Genomic DNA, 17,083 nt, shown 5'->3' with positions numbered 1-17,083 from the left:
TCCCACGCTGCGGGTCAGGTCAGGTGGGGGGCGGTTTTCGAACGCTTCTGTTTCCTCGCATCGAGTCGTCCGAGAAATGTACTTCGCGATGGCGGGCAGCGCGCTTCACACCGCCCCGCCCTGACCGGGGGGCGCCCGCAGACGCGACATGAGCGCGACGTTAGCGCTGCTCTCGATCGCCCCGCGCACCTCCTCTCGCGGCCTACCGCGTCGATCCGGGGTCGGGGCGCCGCGTCGCAGGCGAGGCGATCTGGGACGAAACGATGCCAAGTCATCACCCTCCGAGTCGTCGCTGAACAACAAGGAGGAGAAGGTGCGGCGACGCCAGGAGGAGGCCGACGCCGTGGAGGCGGCCTGGAGGGAAGGCGGTGGGCTGCTGGACGGCGCCGACGAGGAGTCTGTGGTCCGAACCGTGCGGGGAACGGTGCAGGTCGCCCGGCACTACGAGCAGCTCATCGAGCAGCAGGTGTTCAACCTGGCCAAGTACGGCGAGGGCGAGGTGCTCCCCGATACCCACAAGGACCCGGTGTGGGTGGCGCAGAGGCTGTGCATGCTCCAGAAGCTCACGAACGTCCCGCCGCAGTACGTGCCGGACATGGTGGGGCAGAGCGGCGCTGGGGTCCTTTCGCTTACGCCGGCGTCCGTGCTCAGATCCATGCTCGCGGTGAAGGACCTGGTGCCAAACGGCGACGCGTCTCACATGGTGCGCGTGGAGCCCGACCTGTTGCTGACCGACACGACGCACCTGGCGTACAGCGGCGGGGACGTGATGCGGACGCTGAGGGAGATGCCCATGCCGGAGCCCTGCGTCCGTCTTCTAGTCACCGAGGAGCCCGGGTTGCTGCTAGGTAAGGGGGGATTGGTTCGCATGGAGCAGGTCCGGGACCAGGTCGAGGAGCACAGGGAAAACCTCCGGGCCATATGCGAGGGGGTGCCGGACGACGGGTGGCTCGACGTCAGGGCGCAGCGGTGGTTCACAAACTTCTTCTGTGGGTACTATTGAGTGCTTGATGTTGAGGTCATTCTTTTCTCGCTATTCTTTTCGTCGGCTAAGGGTTAGCTAGCTGAACGCAGTCGGTGTTGTTGCACGCACTTGTTGTACCAAAACATTCTTGATTTGTGAGTTGTCTTCGTCGCATCATCGCCCGATGACGCGGCCGTCGTGTTTACTTTTTCTTGTGTTTCTTGCCCATGATGTTCTTCTTCTTCCTCCGGAACCCCTTAGTGTTGCCTTCACCTTTCTTCTCACCGGGTTCAATCTCTGCGGCTTCCGAGGCGTGCGACGCGATGGCCTTCTCCGCGGCGGCTGCCTCCATCTTCAGATCCCTAAGGCGGCGACGGTTCACCTCGTGTTCCCTTCCTTTGGCCTTGAGGGTGCGGGTGATACGGTCGACAACGAGCTTATCAACGAACAGGTCGTCGTCGTAGGACTCTCGCTCCTCGCGAACGATGCGAGCCTCGTCGTCGCTCGTCGATGCGCGCTTGGACGCCCGCAGCCGCGGCACCGGGCGATACTGCATGGCCATGAGCCGGATGGCGTGCACGGGGAACGCCATCGCTCCGATAGACAGTGCCGTGATATCATAGTTTTGGCACAGGTCGTATCGAGACCGCGAGAGTTTGTCGTCGAAGCCAAGAAGAGAAAACCAAACTGCCAAACAGAAAAGACAGCCACGACTCGGCGGAAGAAGTAGTATCGCATGGCGCAAACGCCGGACACGCCCCTGTCGGGGGATCGGGACTTGTCTTCGCCGAATTCCCCCGACTGGGCCGCCAACCGCAGGGTGCTCTTCTGCGTCGGCGATCACGCGGACGAGGCTTGCGAGGCGTGGACCTGGGCTGGGAAGTACTTTCTCGAAAGTGACGACGATATCACGCTGCTGCGCGTGTGGGACCCCAAGTCGTGCTCGAGCGATGAAGACCCGGAAGCGACGCCGTCGCCGCTCGAGTCCACCGCCGAGCCCGCGTGGCTCCCGCCGCTCGTGAGGGACGGTCTGCGACGGAGAGAGGCTGCGCTGCCGGGGTCGCACAAGTGCGTGCTGCTCCCGGAGGCGAGCTCGACTCCGTCTCGACCCGCGGGCAGCCCTCGGTCGCGCCGTCGCGCGTCCACGCCCGCGGAGCAGATCCTTCGGTACGCGTCGCGAATCCGCGCCACCGTCGTCGTCCTCGCCGCGCGGCCCCGGCACGGCACGCTGGACCGCGCGATGCTGGGGTCCACCTCCGATGCGGTCGTGACCCGAGCCGAAGTCCCCTGCCTCGTCGTCGTATCTCGCAAACCTTACGAAGACCTCGACGGCGTATCCAGCCCGTTCGAAACGTCCGAGGGCTCGTACTTAACGTCGCGTCCTCCCCCGACGTACGCGCGAGGGGACAGGGAGCGGTCGCCGAGCCCGTCGATCCGCGCGGGGCGAAGGATCGCCATCGCCGTCGAAGGCACCGCGACATCCGCTGCGGTCGTGAGATGGTGCGCCCGTACCCTCGTCAGACCCGTCGACGAGGTCGTGCTGATCCACGCCATGTCCCACCGCACGTGCGACGACGAGACGTACCGACGGACGTACGCGGACGAGCGATCGCCGCCGCTGGGAGCGAGCGCGAAGGAGATGAGAGAAGACGCCGAACGCGCGTGGAGCGAACTGGAGAATTTGCTGACTCGTCGAGCCCAGCCCCTCTTCCCCAACCTCGGTCCGGGCAAGACCACAACCTCCGTTCGAGACCCCGAGGGATTGTTCGCCGCCAAGGTCATCGTCCCAAACCCTGGCGTGATATTCGCCGGCGTTCGCAACGAGGCGTTCGTCCACCGGCACAGGGACGAGGCTCGGTGGGACGACCTCGACGCGTGTATCGCGCAGGTGGCCGCCGCTCAGCGCTCGATCCGATGCGGGTACCCGCCGCGCGGGGCGGTCGTGTGCGGACCCGCGAGGCTCGCGCTGTGCGACGCGGCGGCGAGGTTCGAGGCGGACGTGCTCGTCGTGGGGAGCAAGGGGACGACGGGTTTGAGACGCGCGGTGTATCCCAGCGTGAGTACGCACTGCGTGGAGAACGCGTCGTGTCCGGTGCTGGTGTACCGCGAGCGCGTGGATCCGGCGGACGCGAGCCCGCGATCACCGACGTACTGACCGCGACGCGGCGCGAGCGAGAACGAACGCGAGCGGGTTCACGGTTGATATGTCTTGCTGAACTGGATACGCTCACTTCGAAGAGGTGAACCACACTTCCGACACGACGACGGACAGTACCGTGGCAGGTACTACGAGCGTCGATGTACCCAGCTAATCGGAAGTGTTGTACTTCGATTCGATATCCCTCTTCGAAGTGAGCGTATGGAGGCCTCATCAACCGTGTGCTCGCTCGCAACACGTGATGCTGACGATACTGGTAGCACTTGGAGTGTTGTTTGACTTGATTGTTTCGACAACAACAGATCTAGCTGACTACACCCCGCCCTCAGTCGAGCGGCCCCTGCTTGTTCTTACCCCTGCTTCTCATGCTAATCATCGCGCGCACAACCAACGATGCGCAATACAGGAACACGAGCACCATGAACACGCGCACCAGCGTCGGCGCGGTCCCCTCCCCGACGTACTTGTCCACAACCTTTTCGAACGGCGACTTGTAAAGATGCGCGGGGCGACGCGGCACCTTGGCGCGCAGGTCATCGTGCGCCGCATGAATTTTCTTGTACTGATCCATGCCGAGCGTTCGTTCGGTCTTCAATTCCTATCGGGGAAGATCCCACCGCCTGGGCGACTCCCGCGTCGTGCGGCCAACGCGCGATGCTGTGAAGTCGACCGGGAAAAAACATGACTCGACGTTTTTTTGACTTGCATTTTATTTCTCGCATTGCAACAACAGCAGTTCAACTCACTGGTCTACACTCGTCCCTCTCAAGCCTCCTCGGCCTGGAGCGCGTTCTTCTGGTACGCGTTGCGAAGCTGTCCGCACGCCGCCGCCGCCTCCAAACCCCTGCTCTGTCGAATGCTCGCCGGCACGTTCATCTGCTCCAGGGTGTTCCTAAAGTTCAAGATGCTCGCGCGGCCGGGCCTCTTAAAGTCCGGGGCGTCGTCCACTGGGTTGTAGGGGATGATGTTCACGTGCGACGCGAGCTTATTCTTGTACAGCAGGCGACCGAGCTCCTCCGCCTGTTGGATCGAGTCGTTCACGCCCGCGAGCAGGGTGTACTCGAACGTGACCCTTCGCCCGGTTGCGATGAAGTACTGCTGCGCGTCGTTGAGGAGCTCCTGCATGGGGTACGCCTTGGCGCTGGGAATGAGTCGCTCCCTGAGCTCCTGGTTGGGGGCGTGCAGGGAGATGGCGAGCGTGGACTGGAGTTTGGCCCTCGCCAGCCTCTCGATCGCGCCCCTGACGCCGACGGTGGATATGGTTATGTGCCTGGACCCGATGCCAACCTCCTTGTTGAGCGCCTCGTGCGCCCTCAGCACGTTCGGCACGTTGAGCAAGGGCTCGCCCATGCCCATGAACACGATGTGCGTCACGCGCTCGCCGAAGTGCTCCTCCAGGCTCACCACCTGGTCCACGATCTCGTGCGTCGCGAGGTTGCGCGCGAACCCGCCCTTCCCGGTGGCGCAAAACGTGCACCGCATCGGGCACCCAACCTGCGAGGAGACGCACGCGGTGAGCCTCCTGTGCCCAGCCTCGTGCGCGGGGATCCCGACCGTCTCCACCACCCTGTCGTCGTGGAGCCTCAGGAGGAGCTTGGTGGTTCCGTCGGGGGAGCCGGCGACGTGGTGAACGACGGACCTCCCGACGGAGACGCCCGCATCTAAGAGCTGACGCCTGGCCGCCTTTGGGAGGGTGACGAGGTCGTCGATGTTTTTGGCGGGTTTGACGCCGTACAGGTGGTCCCTCAGCTGCTTGCCGCGAAATTTGGGCAGCCCGGCCTCCTCGGCGAACGTCTTGAGCTCCGGGAGGGTCATGCCGAGGAGGTTGTAGGACGGGTCGACGCCGGGCTTTCGAGTTCCGTCCCCGCTGAGCAGGCGCTCGATGTTCTTCATGGACGTCGAGCGCTCGAAAGTCACCTCGGCGTCGCCCTGGGACTCTCGCACCAGCCTCTCGTCGAGGGCGTTCCACTCGCCGTCCTGCACGCCCTCCGCCCTGGGCACGGCGGTCGGGTCGGCGGCGGCGGTTCTCACGACATTGCGTCGCGCGTTCGTGAGGCGCGGTCGCGCGCTCGGGTGGGCGCAGGCTCGGGCGGAGGATGACGCGGTTCGAACGCGGGTGTTATCATGAACCCGGGAGGCCGCGAACACCGCCGCTCCGGTCCAAGAGGCGCAGGAGGTAGCCATGGCGCCCGGCATTTTGGTTCCCAATATCCAAACGACGCGCTTTTCTCCTGGAAAATCTCCTGTCGAGCCTTCGGTGACTGTTTGTTATGTACAAAGTTGTAGTTTACCGTTACAAAACGAATTTATTTTCCTGAATCTTACTACCGCCCGTGTGGGGTGCCGGCGAACGGCGATGCCTCGTCTCTGACGAAAAACCGCGAAAAGCTGCCACCCAGAATAGGAACGCTGCACAGAATTCTCGGTCGCGGCCGCGGGAGCAGGCGACGATGTTCGAGGAATTCGACGAGGACTCCGGCTCGGACTCGAGCGGGTCCAGCTTACCGGGCCCAGATGAGTTCATGCGCCGCGCGCGCGTGGAGCTGGCGCGCCGACGTTCGCCCACTCGGCCGATGACTGGGAAGGAGAGGTTTACAGCGGGGGGCGTCGCCGCGCTGATGGCCGAGGGCGCCGCGCTCAAGTCCGAATCGAGACCGAATCACGTCCGGACGAAGACGATGGACAGCGAGGACGGCGACGACGAGTTCCAGCAGGCGCAGTCATCCCCGCCGCGGCCGGCGTCGCCGTCCACCGCGGACGCCACGCTCTCGCCGAGGCAGGCGATGGAGCTGATGACGAAGGAGCTGGCCATCGAGGACGCGGTGACGGAGGGCGTGATCGAACACCTGGTGGACGATGCCGTCAGGGACATGATCTCACCGACGAGTAAGAATCCGCCCCTATCGCCGGTGAGGACGCGCCCGGGCGATCCGTCCGTGTCCGTTCCCGACGCGGATTCCGCAATGCACGACGCGAGGGTGAAACTCTCCGAGGCGCTCCACGCCATCGCCGAGTCCCTCTCCGCGCGTCACTGGCCGGACCTGAACGTCGGCGCGCTCGATGCGATGACGAAGGGGGAACCCCCGATGTCGCCCGAGGAGCACATGGAGCGCGAGGCGGCGGGCGTGACGGGCGCCATCGTCAACGTCTGGCAGGCTTGCGACGCAGCCTCCTCGGCTCTCACCGCCGCGCTCGAGAGGAAGGAGAGCGGCGGGAGCGCGATGGCGTCGCCGCGGTCCACGGCGAGCTCGATCCCACACCCGGTCCCGCCGACGTCGCCGACGCGCGGCCGGAACACCCCCCCGCGGCCCCGGCAGGAGCGGCAACAGTTGGAGGAGGCGGTTCTCGCCGCGTGGATGGAGTCGGGCAACAACGCCGCGAACCTCATGTTCTCCGAGACGCCCCTGCCCACGTCCGCCACCTGGCCGCTGTCACCGGGTTCCAACGGCAGCGATGGGAGCGGTAGCAACCCCACCGCCACCGCCGCGACGTCCCCGACCACCGGCCTGCCCGCGCTCAACCTCGGCGGAGCGTCGTCGCCGGGCAAGTGGCGCGCCGTCGTCGCGCAGCTGGCAAAGGCGTCCCTCGAGAGGATCGCCGAGAACGCGTTCCGCGAGGCGGCCGAGAGCGGCGGCGGCGGTGGCGGCGGCGGGCCAGCGTCCCCGCCAGGCCCCGGGTCCCCGTCGAGCGCGTTCGGCGACGCGTCACCGGCGACCAAGCCCAAGTCCAAGCCGCTCGCGGTGGTTCGAAGCGAGTCGAGGTCCGAGCAGGAGTGGGAGGACCTCACGTTGATCGCCGACTACATGTCGACGACGCGCGTGCTATCGTCCGCGCTCGACGTGTGGCGGGGTTGGAGCGAGGAGAGCAAGGTGGCGAGGCGGGCGGCGAGGGAGAGGGAGATGGCGATGGCCGTGGTCGAGCGGGAAATCGCCAGGATGGAGTTCATGCAGACGTGCCTGCGCGCGTGGAGGGCGCACTGCAGGGACGCGGACAGGGAACGGCGCGCGAGGTACAGGCTCGTCTCCAGGAACTCCATACGCAAGCTCACGAGGACGCCGTCGTCGGCGTCCCCGAAGACGAGGAGCCCCGGGGACGGTCGAAAGTCTCCGTCGCTCTACGACCTGAGCACCAAGGCTCGCGAGATGTCCGCCGCGGCAACCGCCAAGATGGGCATGACCGGCGGGCGCGTGCCCCTCGACGTAGCCACCGCGTTCCACAGGTCGTCGGTCGGCATCGCGCCAGGGTCGGGGTCGGATCGCGCGGCGTCCACCCCGATGGAGAGGCAGGATTCGATTCGGTCCAAATCGGGTTTGGTGGATCGCTCGGCGTCGTCGTCGTCGCCGTTTGCGGCGACTGTGGAGTCGTGGCGCGGGGACGTCTCGTCGATTGTTCCGACGCCGACGTCGCCGCCGGGCACCGCCGGGAAGTTCGCGGTGCCGCCGAGTCTGACGGATGCCATCTACGGCGAGCTGCCGAGCCCGCTGGACCGTCGCGGGAGGAGGCAATACTAGAACTTTGGATCTGGGTTTCAACGACGCGGCTATTCTTTCAAGTCTCGTTCGACTTTCCTTTCCTCTCCGGTTCCGCGGGGGCGTCCTCTTGTTTCACCTGCGTCTCCTCCGCCTGCTTCTCCGCCTCGAGCGCCTGCTTCTCCTCCAACTCCCGTTTCCTCTCCATCTTGGCCGCCATCTCCGCCTCCCTCTTATCCGCCAGTCGCGTCATCTTGAACTTCTTGGCCAGCTGCCACGCGATCTCCTCCTCCTGCTGGATCGTCTCGAGTATGTTTGTCTGCAGCGTGTGCTTGGGGGTGAGATGGCGTGTCGACGGCAGCCCCTGCGCCTCCCTTTCACTCGCCACCCTGTCCTCCTCCGCGGCCATCTCCTCGACGATCTTCAGCGCCACGTCCTCGGGGACCCTGTTGCGATTCATCACCTTGAGCTGCCTCCGCGCGAAGTTCCGCACGTAGTGGGGCTCGTGGCTGGCCAGGTCGATGGGCTGGAACCGTTCTCTCGGGTTGCGGTTGTAGTACGCGCGGATGAGCTTATCCTCCGCGTACACGATACGCTCCGGCCTCATGGCGCTCATCTGCGCGGTGGGGGGCACGGCCTTGAGCGCCTCGAACCACTTGGGCACCTCCACGTGACCCGATCGCAGGATCTTCTCCGTCTCCCCCAACAGCGCTTTCCTGCGCCCGATGCGGGTCTGGCTGCGAAACTGGCTGATGGCGAGCTTGGCCACCTCCCGGCCGCCGCGCCTGGCCATGACGCTCGAGGTACGAAACGGGTTCCGAACCGAGCGCGCGCGCCAAAGTGATTGGGCTGCGAACCCTAGCTAGATATTGTGTTTTTTCGGAGAACAGAACGCCCCAGCAGCCCAGGCTCGAAAATGTGAGCGTCGCGTTACTCGTGCAACGTAATATCCAAGATTAAGATGCGAGCTAATAAGCTAGGTTTCAGGGGCCTCACAGGTCCGTGAACACCTCTTTCGCGATGAGCTCGTGCCAGAGCGGATCCGCGGGGGGCGGGTCGGTCCGTACGTTCTCCTTGGTGGTGTAGAGACCCGCCAGCGGTCCCCGGTGCGGGTGCGCGCCCGACCGGAACAGCCTCGGGTGCCACTCCTTCCGTCCCTCCTTGATCTCCTTCATCAACCGTCTCTGCGCCACCTCCAGCCTCTTCTTAGCCGCGTTGGCCTTCTTCCAGTCCTTGTTCACGATGGCGCGGATCAGGTCCCCCCACACGATGTGCGACTCCGTCTCGAGGTCCAGCGGCACCGTCTGCGCGATTGGCATCTGCCGCCTTCGCCGCGCCGCGTGCCAGAACGGTTTGCTGGGATCACCGTCCGCGTACAGGGTGTCGTTCCAGTGCCCCTTCAGGGTCATCACGATCCTCGCGTCCCCGAACGTCGTCGAGCCCACCGGCGGCCGCGCGCACCACTTGGCCGCCGCGCGTCTCGTCGCGTCGTCGACGTGGCCAAAGTTTTCGCAATATCCGTACCCCATCCCGCCGCCCGCGCCGCACCCGCCTTTAGACGACGGCGAGCTTCCTTCGTACACGCACCCCTCCATCCTGTTCGCCTTGCTCTTCCACCCGGCGCTGCCCCGGGGTTTGAAGTGCAGGTCCGCCCACAGCTTGCGATCGTCGCCGGTGGTACCCGGGTCGACGCGTTCGAACCGAACCTTACCCACGGTTTCGTTGTACGATCCACCCAGGCCGAAGAAGCGTATGTGCAGGTCCGGCACGGACGCGGAGTACACCTCCCCGGTGGCCTCGAACTCTATCATGAGCGTGCCCCTGAGCGCGATCTGGACGGACGTGCCGTGGAACACTGGTTTGGGCGCGAGGTTGCCGGTCATTCGCACGCCGGCGCCGTCGTGCTCGAGCTCCCAGCACGTGATCGGCGGGTGGTGACTCACCTGCTCGGCGAGGAGTTCGATCTCCCCGACCCGTACCCTGTGCGTCTCGCCGAGGACGCTGTTGATGGGTTTCTTCATGCTGGGCAGGGGGAACGAGCTTCTGGTGCCCCCGCTGGTGCCCTCCTCCGCTCGCACGGATTCCATGTCGATGTAGAGCTGCATGATGCGGAGGAACCTCTGCACGGTGCCGACACCCGTGTCGCTCATGGACCTCCACGCGTCGATGTCCCGCTCGGTCCCACTGATGATCGTGAGGATGTCCTCGGTGGCCTGGATCGCGGAGAAGGGCGTCAGGAACGTGGCCGGCAGCTCAAACCTGGATATGTCCTGCCCCATCTTGAGCGTCCCCATGAGCGACTTGGCCTGCGCGGCGACGTCCTCGGTTTCGGATGACGTGTCGTTCTTCGACGCCGCGCGCGCCTTGGCCTTGGCGACGGCACGATCTACCCCCTTCTCGCGCGCCACACGGTCCTTCGTCGCGGTCAACAGCTGCTGCATCCGGTCCGTGTGCCGCCCCTGGCTCCACGCGTACCCGCAGAGCTCGAACGGTACGCCACCCTCCTTCACCACGCTCGCGACCTGCTCCTGCGGGCTCAGCTCCAGGAAGTCGGCGGGCGCGCTCGTGCTGGCCCTCGGGGACGCCGACATGCTCTCCCTGGGCGTCCCGAGCGCATCGAACCCGCCGTCCTCGAGGGTATCGAGGCAGTCGAAAAAGTCCTCTGGCTCGTCGAACAGCTCGACGCCGTGCGGCGAGTGGCCGTTCGCGTACCGGCCGCGGTCCACCAGGGGCTCCCTCCGGCCGGGGCTATCCCCTCCCTTCGGCTTGCTGCGAGACGAGACGGTGCGGGACGGGACAAGGAGTCAGCGAGATGCACGATCAAGGGCGCCGGCGGGCGCCGACAAAGACGAATAAAGATCGAACGGACGGGTGGGGGTGTCGAGAATTAATTAAGCACACGTGGACGGATCGGGAAGGAGGGCGCCGGGTTCTCACCTGCTGCAGCACCCCATCCCCGCGAGTTAGTCCCCGCGACGACGCAGGTCGCGGTCCCACCTAACACGCCGCGAACCCCCCTCTTCGGCTCGCCCGTGTGTGGTACTCTCCCGATCAACGTCCTCGTCCTCGTCACAAGTTTGTTCCTCTTTGGCACAAAAGGACTTGCACTTTTGGAGTGTCCAAATCCGTGGTGCGGATAAATGCCTCTTCGGTGCCCCTTCGGACTTGTCGTCTGCCCATCCTGCCTGCCTGCCCCCCGTTCGCGCCCGACTTTGAGTTTATGGTTAGCGACGATTGATAAATGCGAATCATAGTCTATGGAAATCAGTCAGGAAATGAATCTTTGCTCGGGGTCCCTCCCTCTGTCCCGTCCCCCCCGCCGGGTTCATCGCCCCGAACCCATCGCGCATCACGCGTACACCCTGGAGTTGATCATCGCGCGGTACAGCGTCGCGCCCTCCTCGCCCGCGGCGACGACGGTCTCATCCCCCGCCGCCGCGAAGAGCACCGATCCCCGTCGCGCGTTTTCGCCCCCCACGACGCAAGACCCGCGGTGCACGAGGTACACGCACGGCCCTTGGCTTTTGGTCAACTCGTACGTGGCACCAGGGGCGACGGTCACCGTCTCGAGCATGAACTCGTCGAACGGGGGAACGTACCGCGTCGTTGACTCGTCCACCCGCTCGCCGTCCAACACGACGGGCGCACCCGCTCGGTACGTCAGCATGTCGCACAGGATGGCGGTGTCCCTCAGCTTTGGCGTGAGGCCCGCGCGCACGACGTTGTCGCTCGTGGCCATGCACTCGATGCATTCGCCCGCGAGGTACGCGTGGGGCTCGTTCGCGGCGAGGTAGATGCACTGCCCGGGTTTGAGCGCGAGGTAGTTGAGCACGTACGCGCAGAGCACGCCGACGTCTTTGGGGTACTGCTCGTTGAGACGGCAGGCGAGCGCGTCCACCGGGGTCTTATCGGGCTTGGCGTGGAGCCTAGCGGCCAGGGCATCCACCTGCGCGGCGACGACGTCACCGTCGGCGGTCATCAGCGCGGTGAACACCGCCCGGAGCTCGTCCTTGCCGCCGGGCGACGCGGCGAACGCGTCAGCCGCCGCCTGCCCGACGACAGCCCTCAGCTCGGGGACGGAGATGAGGTTCGCGGCGAGGACGTCCCCGGCGACGAAACCGCACAGGGCTTCGAACTCGGTCACCGCGAGGGTCATCTCGGGTTTGTGGTTGGCGTCCTTGTACACGTTGGGTCGATCGGCGTGGAGCTGCTCGGCCAAGGTCTTGTCGGGGTGCGCCTGGATGGAGAGCGCCTTGGCGACGGAGAGGACCTTGGTGAGGAAGGGGAGGTCATCGCCGAAGCGCTCGACGGTCTTCGCGCCGAGGTGCGCGGTCGGATCCGCCGCGATGGTCTCCTTGAGCCCTTCCCCGGTGGCGGACACGACGGAGGGGCCCGAGGGGTGGGTGCCCATCCACAGCTCCGCGTACGGCTTGGAGGGATCGGACGGCGCGCCGGTGTTGAGCTCGCCGAGCGAGGACACCTCGCACCCGCCCTTGATGCCCCAGTCGTAGTTCTGCACCGCGCAAGTCAAGCTGAGAACCATGACGATCGGGTTCCGTGTTCCTGCTGTCTGCCTCTCGGAAGCTGCGCGACGCGGATGCCGAGATCCCGCACACGCGAGCACAGCATATTCCCTCGCCCAGCAGTGCAGCGACGTGTTTGGCGGAAACGTAACACCTTTTCGGGTTTTGGTCGGACACCCAGTCTATTTCAAGAGTTAAACATTCGTGGGACGACTTTTGTCCCGGTGCTCGTGTGTTTCAACCGACCGTCTCCGACTTCTTGGTCTATTTCCTTGAGTAATTTATGTGGGGATTGGGTGCCTTTTGGTTACAGAGAGGACGCGGATCTGTTGCATCGCGAGGCACACGGACAAGCGCGGCGGCTTCAGGGCACCGCGCTCGTCTTCCGGGTCGCCCATGGAGGAATCCAAGGGGACTTTTAAGCACTCGGAAAAGTACAAGGCCATGCAGGCCAAGTACGGCGCCGGCGGGGCGCGGGACAGGGAGCGCACGTCCCGGCGCGAGTCCCCGTCCGCGACGCCTCAGGCTGGTCGGTCATCGAGAGCTGCCGGAACCGCGACGGCACACGCGCCAGGGGAGAAGAGCAGGCTCCTGGAGAAGAGAGACAGGCGGGGGAGCAGGGGTGCCAAGGGAGGTTCCAGGGGGGGGTTCAACTTCTGCAAGGTGAGCGATACACCGGTGACGTCCCCGGCCGCGATAGATGAAAATGCCGCGTGAAGAATGCGTTCGACATCCGACCCCCGCGACCCGACGCGTGCTGATCCTTCCCGTCCCTCGTTTCGTGTTTTGCAGTTTTTGATTTACGCCGTGATATTCGCTGCGCTGCTCGCGGGTGGTTGGCTACTGTACGTGAAGGTTCAGGAGAGCGGGACGCCGCAGTGGAAGGCTCCCGACGTGCATGCGCCCGACTGGAAGTGGCCAAACTGGAAGGCCCCCGACTGGAAGGCCCCCGACTGGAAGGCTCCCAACATCCACATGCCGAGCTGGAGCTGGCCCAGCTTGCCGAGCTGGGGCGGAAAGACACCCGGACCGTCCCCAGCTCCCGAGCCGTCCCCGGCGCCGGCACCCAGCCCGCACAAGCCCGAGCACCACAAGCCCGAGCACCACGCGAAGGAGCACCACGCGAAGGAGCACCACGAGGAGGAGCACCACAAACCCGAGCACCACAAGAAGGAGCATCATCACGAGATGACGAAGGAGGAGAAGGAGGAGTTTTGGTTCGACTCTCATTCCGAGGAGTGGAAGGCGAACTACCTCGCGGCGCACAACGCAACCGGCGACAACTCCACCGCCGTGTTGGACAACTCCACGGCGGTGAACGGGACGGGTGTCAACGGCACCGTCGTCGTCAACGGCACCGTCGTCGTCAACGGCACTGCAGTTAACGGCACCGACGTCGATGAAACCGAGACGAACGCCACGGTTCCGCCGCCCCCCGCGACGTCTCCCCCGCCGAGCAAGTCTCCCCCGCCGAGCAAGTCTCCGGCCGAGCCCGACGCGCCGCCACCGCCGGCCGAGCCCGACGCTCCACCAAAACCGGCGGCTACCCCGCCTCCGGAGTCCGCGACCCCGCCTCCACCGGGCGCGCCGCCTCCCGCTTCTCACTCCGCGTCGCGCGCTTCCTCCAAGGCGTCGTCCGCGAATGCGGACTTGGCGCACAAGGACCACCACACGCACCACCACCATCACGACGACGACGACGACGAAGAGGAGGTGAGGGTGACTAAGACGAAGGACGGGAAGATGAAGGTGACGGTTGACGGTTTTGAGGAGAAGGAGGATGAACCGGAGGTGAAGCTGGAGACGACCAGCCACCACACGAGCCATCACCACTCTTCCCACACCAGGGATGCTTCGACCGAGAAGTCGACAAACAAGGACGTCGAGGAGATTTTGGTGGACGCGTCGGTGGTGGAGGAGGGGTTGAAGTCCGAATTGCCGGTGGTAGAGGAGTCTCATCACTCCTCTTCCTCGAGCCTCCATAGTAGCCACCACCACCACCACACTGGCGAGGATGGGGAGAAGGTTGTCGAGGTTGAGCCGGTTCATCACCATCACGACATTGCCAGCCTGGGGGAGGCGGAGGAGTCCTCCCTCGGACTCAACTTCATCGGTCTCTCCAAGCCAGATGCGGATTACGCCGACACTTTCGAGGCGGCGGCGATGGCCCTGCGCGAAGGCACCGCCCCGAAGACCCAGTACGACGTCAAGATGCAGAGCATCGCGTCGGCAATCGTCGCGCTCGAGGATGAGCTTAAGGTGTCGAGCTACCAGCCCCTCCTAAGGGCGTTTAGCGCCGGGTCTGGCTCGGCCGGCGGGCTGGAGGTTAGCCGGCTGGGGAAGTCTCAGTCGAAGACACCGCTGCTCGACGAGTGGGTGGAGACGGCGCGGCGGAAACCGGACCGCGACGCGGAGCTCCGGAAGCTTCACGCCGCGTTCGGGACCGGACCCAAGGCGCGACGGGCGATGAGGATCATGGTTCATGACATTCACCGAGCGCGGTGACTCGACATCATTCTTTTAGCTGTAATAATACGAGCAAGCCAAGACACTTCGATGATACACATGTTAAGCTCCGAGTACAACAAATATTAGGGGTAAAATAATACGATCAGCTCCAGGACGCGATGTTCCTGTTGAGCAGCGGCGCAAACACCGCCTCCGCAGCCTGTCTGCCCGCCTCGCTCGCCGCTGCGAGGATCTCGCTCTCCTGACAGAGTGACGACACGCCCTTCGGGGCCACCGGCGGCGCAATCGGAAAGACATGGGCGCCGCCCGGGAACGTTCTCGCCTGCAAGGCCGCGTCTGGATTGTCGCGCGCGAGGATTAAGGCATCGTCGAGCGACTTCATCTCGCCGCCCTCGGACTCGTCGTGTAACCTACGGTGCAAGTCGTAGGTGGCCCACGCGTCCTTCATGTGCGGGGGAGTCAAAAGCGCGCCCCTCACGACGTGGTACAGCATGCCACCCAGCGCGCGGACGATGAAGTTTTTCCGTTTCCTCCTCTCCGTCGTGTTCTCTGTGCCGTCCCCCACGGCGACGTTCCCCTCGCCGCCGGCTGCGGACGGCGCGGGTCCGCGGCGGCGGCGGCGATCGAAGAACATTCCGACGCGCGAGAAGAACATGCCCCCGTTTGGTCTGGAAGGTCCGTTCCCGGCAGCCGCGGGCACGAGCGAGTCCGCGGTGATGGACGAGGGCGGCACGGATGATACCTCGGATGATACCGATTCCGTCCTCTTCTCCCCCAACGGCGGCAACGAACGCGTGCACAACACCAAGACGTGCGTGCAACCGTCGGCGATCGCGGCGTGAACCGGTACGGGTTCCATCACCGCCGCGTCCACCAGTCGCTGCCCGCGCCACGTCACCGGCTCTGGTCCCGCCAGCGTGGGCACCGCCGCGGACGCCTTTAGGCACTGCTTGAGGTCCTCCACGCCGCGCCACGGTCCTTCCAGCACCACCGGCGTGAGGGTATCGAGCGAGGTGGCGACAACCTTGAGAGGCACGCGCGAGTTCATGAGCAGATCCCACCGCAGCGCCCTGTTCGTGGTCCCGTCCATCACGCCGTCGACCAGGTACGACACGTCCATCGCGGGCTGCACCTTCTCCTCTGCACCGTCGTCTTCGTCCGCGCCCAAACCCTCGTTCTTCTTCCCTTTCCGTCCCTTATTACGACGCGGTCCCTTGAGCGCGGGCAGCCGTCTCAGGTCGAGGAAGCCGCCGTCCACGAGGTCCTCCTCGTACGCGCGGATACCCTCCGGTTGGTTGGCGAGGTAGTACGTCAGGTTCATCGCCCCCGCGCTGCTCCCGTACACGGCGTCGAAGCAGTCCGCGAACCCCGCACGCAAAATCTCGCCGCACGCGCCGGCGGAGATGACGCCCTTCATGCCGCCGCCCTCGACGGCGAGCCCGATGCGCATCCCGTCGGTTCTCTCGCCCGGCACGGATCCGCTCCTCTTGCGCGCCAACAGCGCCTCCAACACGGGGTGACCGCCCGCGGGGTCGACATCGTCCTCGATGTCGACGCTTCCGCGGATGAACTCCAGCGCGTTGGACCACGGGCCCTTCCCGTCTTTTGCGGCGGCCGTTTTTGTCTTTGTCTTCTCGGCTATAAATGGTTGGTTCGTCGAGCACAACGCGTCGTCCTCGTCGTGGCTGCTCGCGTCCCCGCGGCGCCAGTACTGGGCGAACGCTCTGACGCCCCTTGTGTGATCCGGGCGTGCATTCGGTGAGCACCTGAGCGTTCCTCCCTCTCGCGCGACGGCGTCCCGGAGGATTCCCAGCCACGCGTCCTCGTCGTCCACGCGGGCCGCGGGAGCTGACTTCACCGGAGCTGAGCTGGCACCGCGGATCGACGTCCGGGGGTCGCCCGCGATCGACGCGCGAGCCGCGCGCCTCGCGACGGCCCTTCCCCCCCGTCGAACACCCTTAGGTCGCTGGACGATCGAGGAGAAGCTCGCGTGCCCGGAGAACATGCCGATATTCACGACCGTCCCCATGTCTCCCCCGCACCGTCCTTTGGGAAAAAGCCGGGTCGGAGAAGGGGTTTAGATGGCAAGATCCCTCGAATTTGCCTTCGCCCTCGAGCGATGCCTCGCCTTCACTGCCTGGTCGAGCTTGAGACCCTCGATATCAACTTCCCAGGTCCCCGCGCGCAGCGGCGGGTCGTGCGTCGCGTGTTCCTGCTGTGGAGCGTTCGCGCCGCGCGGGAACGTTTCCGTTTCAAAAAAAGTGCCACCTGCGCCAAATGCGCAAATGAACACGTGCCACCTGGTTAATTTTCGCCACGACGTACAATCGTGACTGCCCGCCTGTGCAAATTGGCCGTGTGTTTCCCAACCACCGTGAATCCAAAACCGCGGTCTGATTGCTCCACTGAACGAACCAACGGACGAGGCTCGGATAATGTTGCCGACGGTGGAGAAAAACCAGCCACCGTTTTTGTTTCTGTGGTTGTGGGACGAGGTGAC

General features: G+C 65.0%; 10 protein-coding genes across 10 annotated transcripts; 3 read left to right on the top strand and 7 right to left on the bottom strand.

The window, feature by feature from the left end:
- Positions 1 to 148: 148 nt before the first annotated feature.
- Positions 149 to 1,003, top strand: MICPUN_62681 (hypothetical protein; the record flags this gene model as incomplete). The annotated part of the gene is made up of 1 exon (XM_002505258.1): positions 149 to 1,003. One exon carries the CDS (start codon positions 149 to 151, stop codon positions 1,001 to 1,003), a length of 855 nt encoding a protein of 284 aa, XP_002505304.1.
- A 163-nt stretch (positions 1,004 to 1,166) lies between these two features.
- On the bottom strand, positions 1,167 to 1,556 carry MICPUN_62680 (predicted protein; the record flags this gene model as incomplete). The annotated part of the gene is made up of 1 exon (XM_002504961.1): positions 1,167 to 1,556. One exon carries the CDS (start codon positions 1,554 to 1,556, stop codon positions 1,167 to 1,169), a length of 390 nt encoding a protein of 129 aa, XP_002505007.1.
- A 1,374-nt stretch (positions 1,557 to 2,930) lies between these two features.
- MICPUN_72894 (predicted protein) lies at positions 2,931 to 3,110 on the top strand (the record flags this gene model as incomplete). Its single annotated transcript, XM_002505257.1, has 1 exon — positions 2,931 to 3,110. A coding segment is annotated over one exon (180 nt), but the record flags the coding sequence as incomplete, so codon positions are not given.
- Positions 3,111 to 3,447: 337 nt separating this feature from the next.
- On the bottom strand, positions 3,448 to 3,693 carry MICPUN_62678 (predicted protein; the record flags this gene model as incomplete). Its single annotated transcript, XM_002504960.1, has 1 exon — positions 3,448 to 3,693. The coding sequence occupies one exon, from the start codon at positions 3,691 to 3,693 to the stop codon at positions 3,448 to 3,450; it is 246 nt and encodes an 81-aa protein (XP_002505006.1).
- Positions 3,694 to 3,887: 194 nt separating this feature from the next.
- On the bottom strand, positions 3,888 to 5,015 carry MICPUN_86756 (predicted protein; the record flags this gene model as incomplete). The annotated part of the gene is made up of 1 exon (XM_002504959.1): positions 3,888 to 5,015. The coding sequence occupies one exon, from the start codon at positions 5,013 to 5,015 to the stop codon at positions 3,888 to 3,890; it is 1,128 nt and encodes a 375-aa protein (XP_002505005.1).
- Positions 5,016 to 7,312: 2,297 nt separating this feature from the next.
- MICPUN_109192 (predicted protein) lies at positions 7,313 to 8,405 on the bottom strand. The gene has a single exon (XM_002504958.1). It carries the CDS (start codon positions 8,382 to 8,384, stop codon positions 7,671 to 7,673), a length of 714 nt encoding a protein of 237 aa, XP_002505004.1. The 5' UTR covers positions 8,385 to 8,405; the 3' UTR covers positions 7,313 to 7,670.
- Positions 8,406 to 8,718: 313 nt separating this feature from the next.
- Positions 8,719 to 9,891, bottom strand: MICPUN_69295 (predicted protein; the record flags this gene model as incomplete). Its single annotated transcript, XM_002504957.1, has 3 exons — positions 8,719 to 9,007; positions 9,152 to 9,631; positions 9,710 to 9,891. Coding segments are annotated over 3 exons (951 nt in total), but the record flags the coding sequence as incomplete, so codon positions are not given.
- Positions 9,892 to 10,940: 1,049 nt separating this feature from the next.
- On the bottom strand, positions 10,941 to 12,134 carry MICPUN_86735 (predicted protein; the record flags this gene model as incomplete). Its single annotated transcript, XM_002504956.1, has 1 exon — positions 10,941 to 12,134. The coding sequence occupies one exon, from the start codon at positions 12,132 to 12,134 to the stop codon at positions 10,941 to 10,943; it is 1,194 nt and encodes a 397-aa protein (XP_002505002.1).
- Positions 12,135 to 12,466: 332 nt separating this feature from the next.
- Positions 12,467 to 14,674, top strand: MICPUN_106284 (predicted protein). The gene is made up of 2 exons (XM_002505256.1): positions 12,467 to 12,777; positions 12,907 to 14,674. Exons 1-2 carry the CDS (start codon positions 12,511 to 12,513, stop codon positions 14,617 to 14,619), a joined length of 1,980 nt encoding a protein of 659 aa, XP_002505302.1. The 5' UTR covers positions 12,467 to 12,510; the 3' UTR covers positions 14,620 to 14,674.
- On the bottom strand, positions 14,673 to 16,642 carry MICPUN_109189 (predicted protein). The gene has a single exon (XM_002504955.1). The coding sequence runs from the start codon at positions 16,610 to 16,612 to the stop codon at positions 14,726 to 14,728; it is 1,887 nt and encodes a 628-aa protein (XP_002505001.1). The 5' UTR covers positions 16,613 to 16,642; the 3' UTR covers positions 14,673 to 14,725.
- Positions 16,643 to 17,083: the final 441 nt, after the last annotated feature.

The sequence above is a fragment of the Micromonas commoda genome, chromosome 11 (assembly GCF_000090985.2).
Source record: "Micromonas commoda chromosome 11, complete sequence".
NCBI lineage: Eukaryota > Viridiplantae > Chlorophyta > Mamiellophyceae > Mamiellales > Mamiellaceae > Micromonas > Micromonas commoda.
Note: the sequence above shows the minus strand (reverse complement) of the source record. Positions and strands in the feature narration are given on the sequence as shown.

Excerpts from the sequence above, each read along its gene's own strand:
- MICPUN_106284 (XM_002505256.1), top strand. The coding sequence starts at position 12,511 with ATGGAGGAATCCAAGGGGACTTTTAAGCACTCGGAAAAGTACAAGGCC. Across the intron at positions 12,778-12,906 it reads GGGGGTTCAACTTCTGCAAG|TTTTTGATTTACGCCGTGAT; the intron begins GTGAGCGATACA and ends CGTGTTTTGCAG.
- MICPUN_109192 (XM_002504958.1), bottom strand. The coding sequence starts at position 8,384 with ATGGCCAGGCGCGGCGGCCGGGAGGTGGCCAAGCTCGCCATCAGCCAG.
- MICPUN_109189 (XM_002504955.1), bottom strand. The coding sequence starts at position 16,612 with ATGGGGACGGTCGTGAATATCGGCATGTTCTCCGGGCACGCGAGCTTC.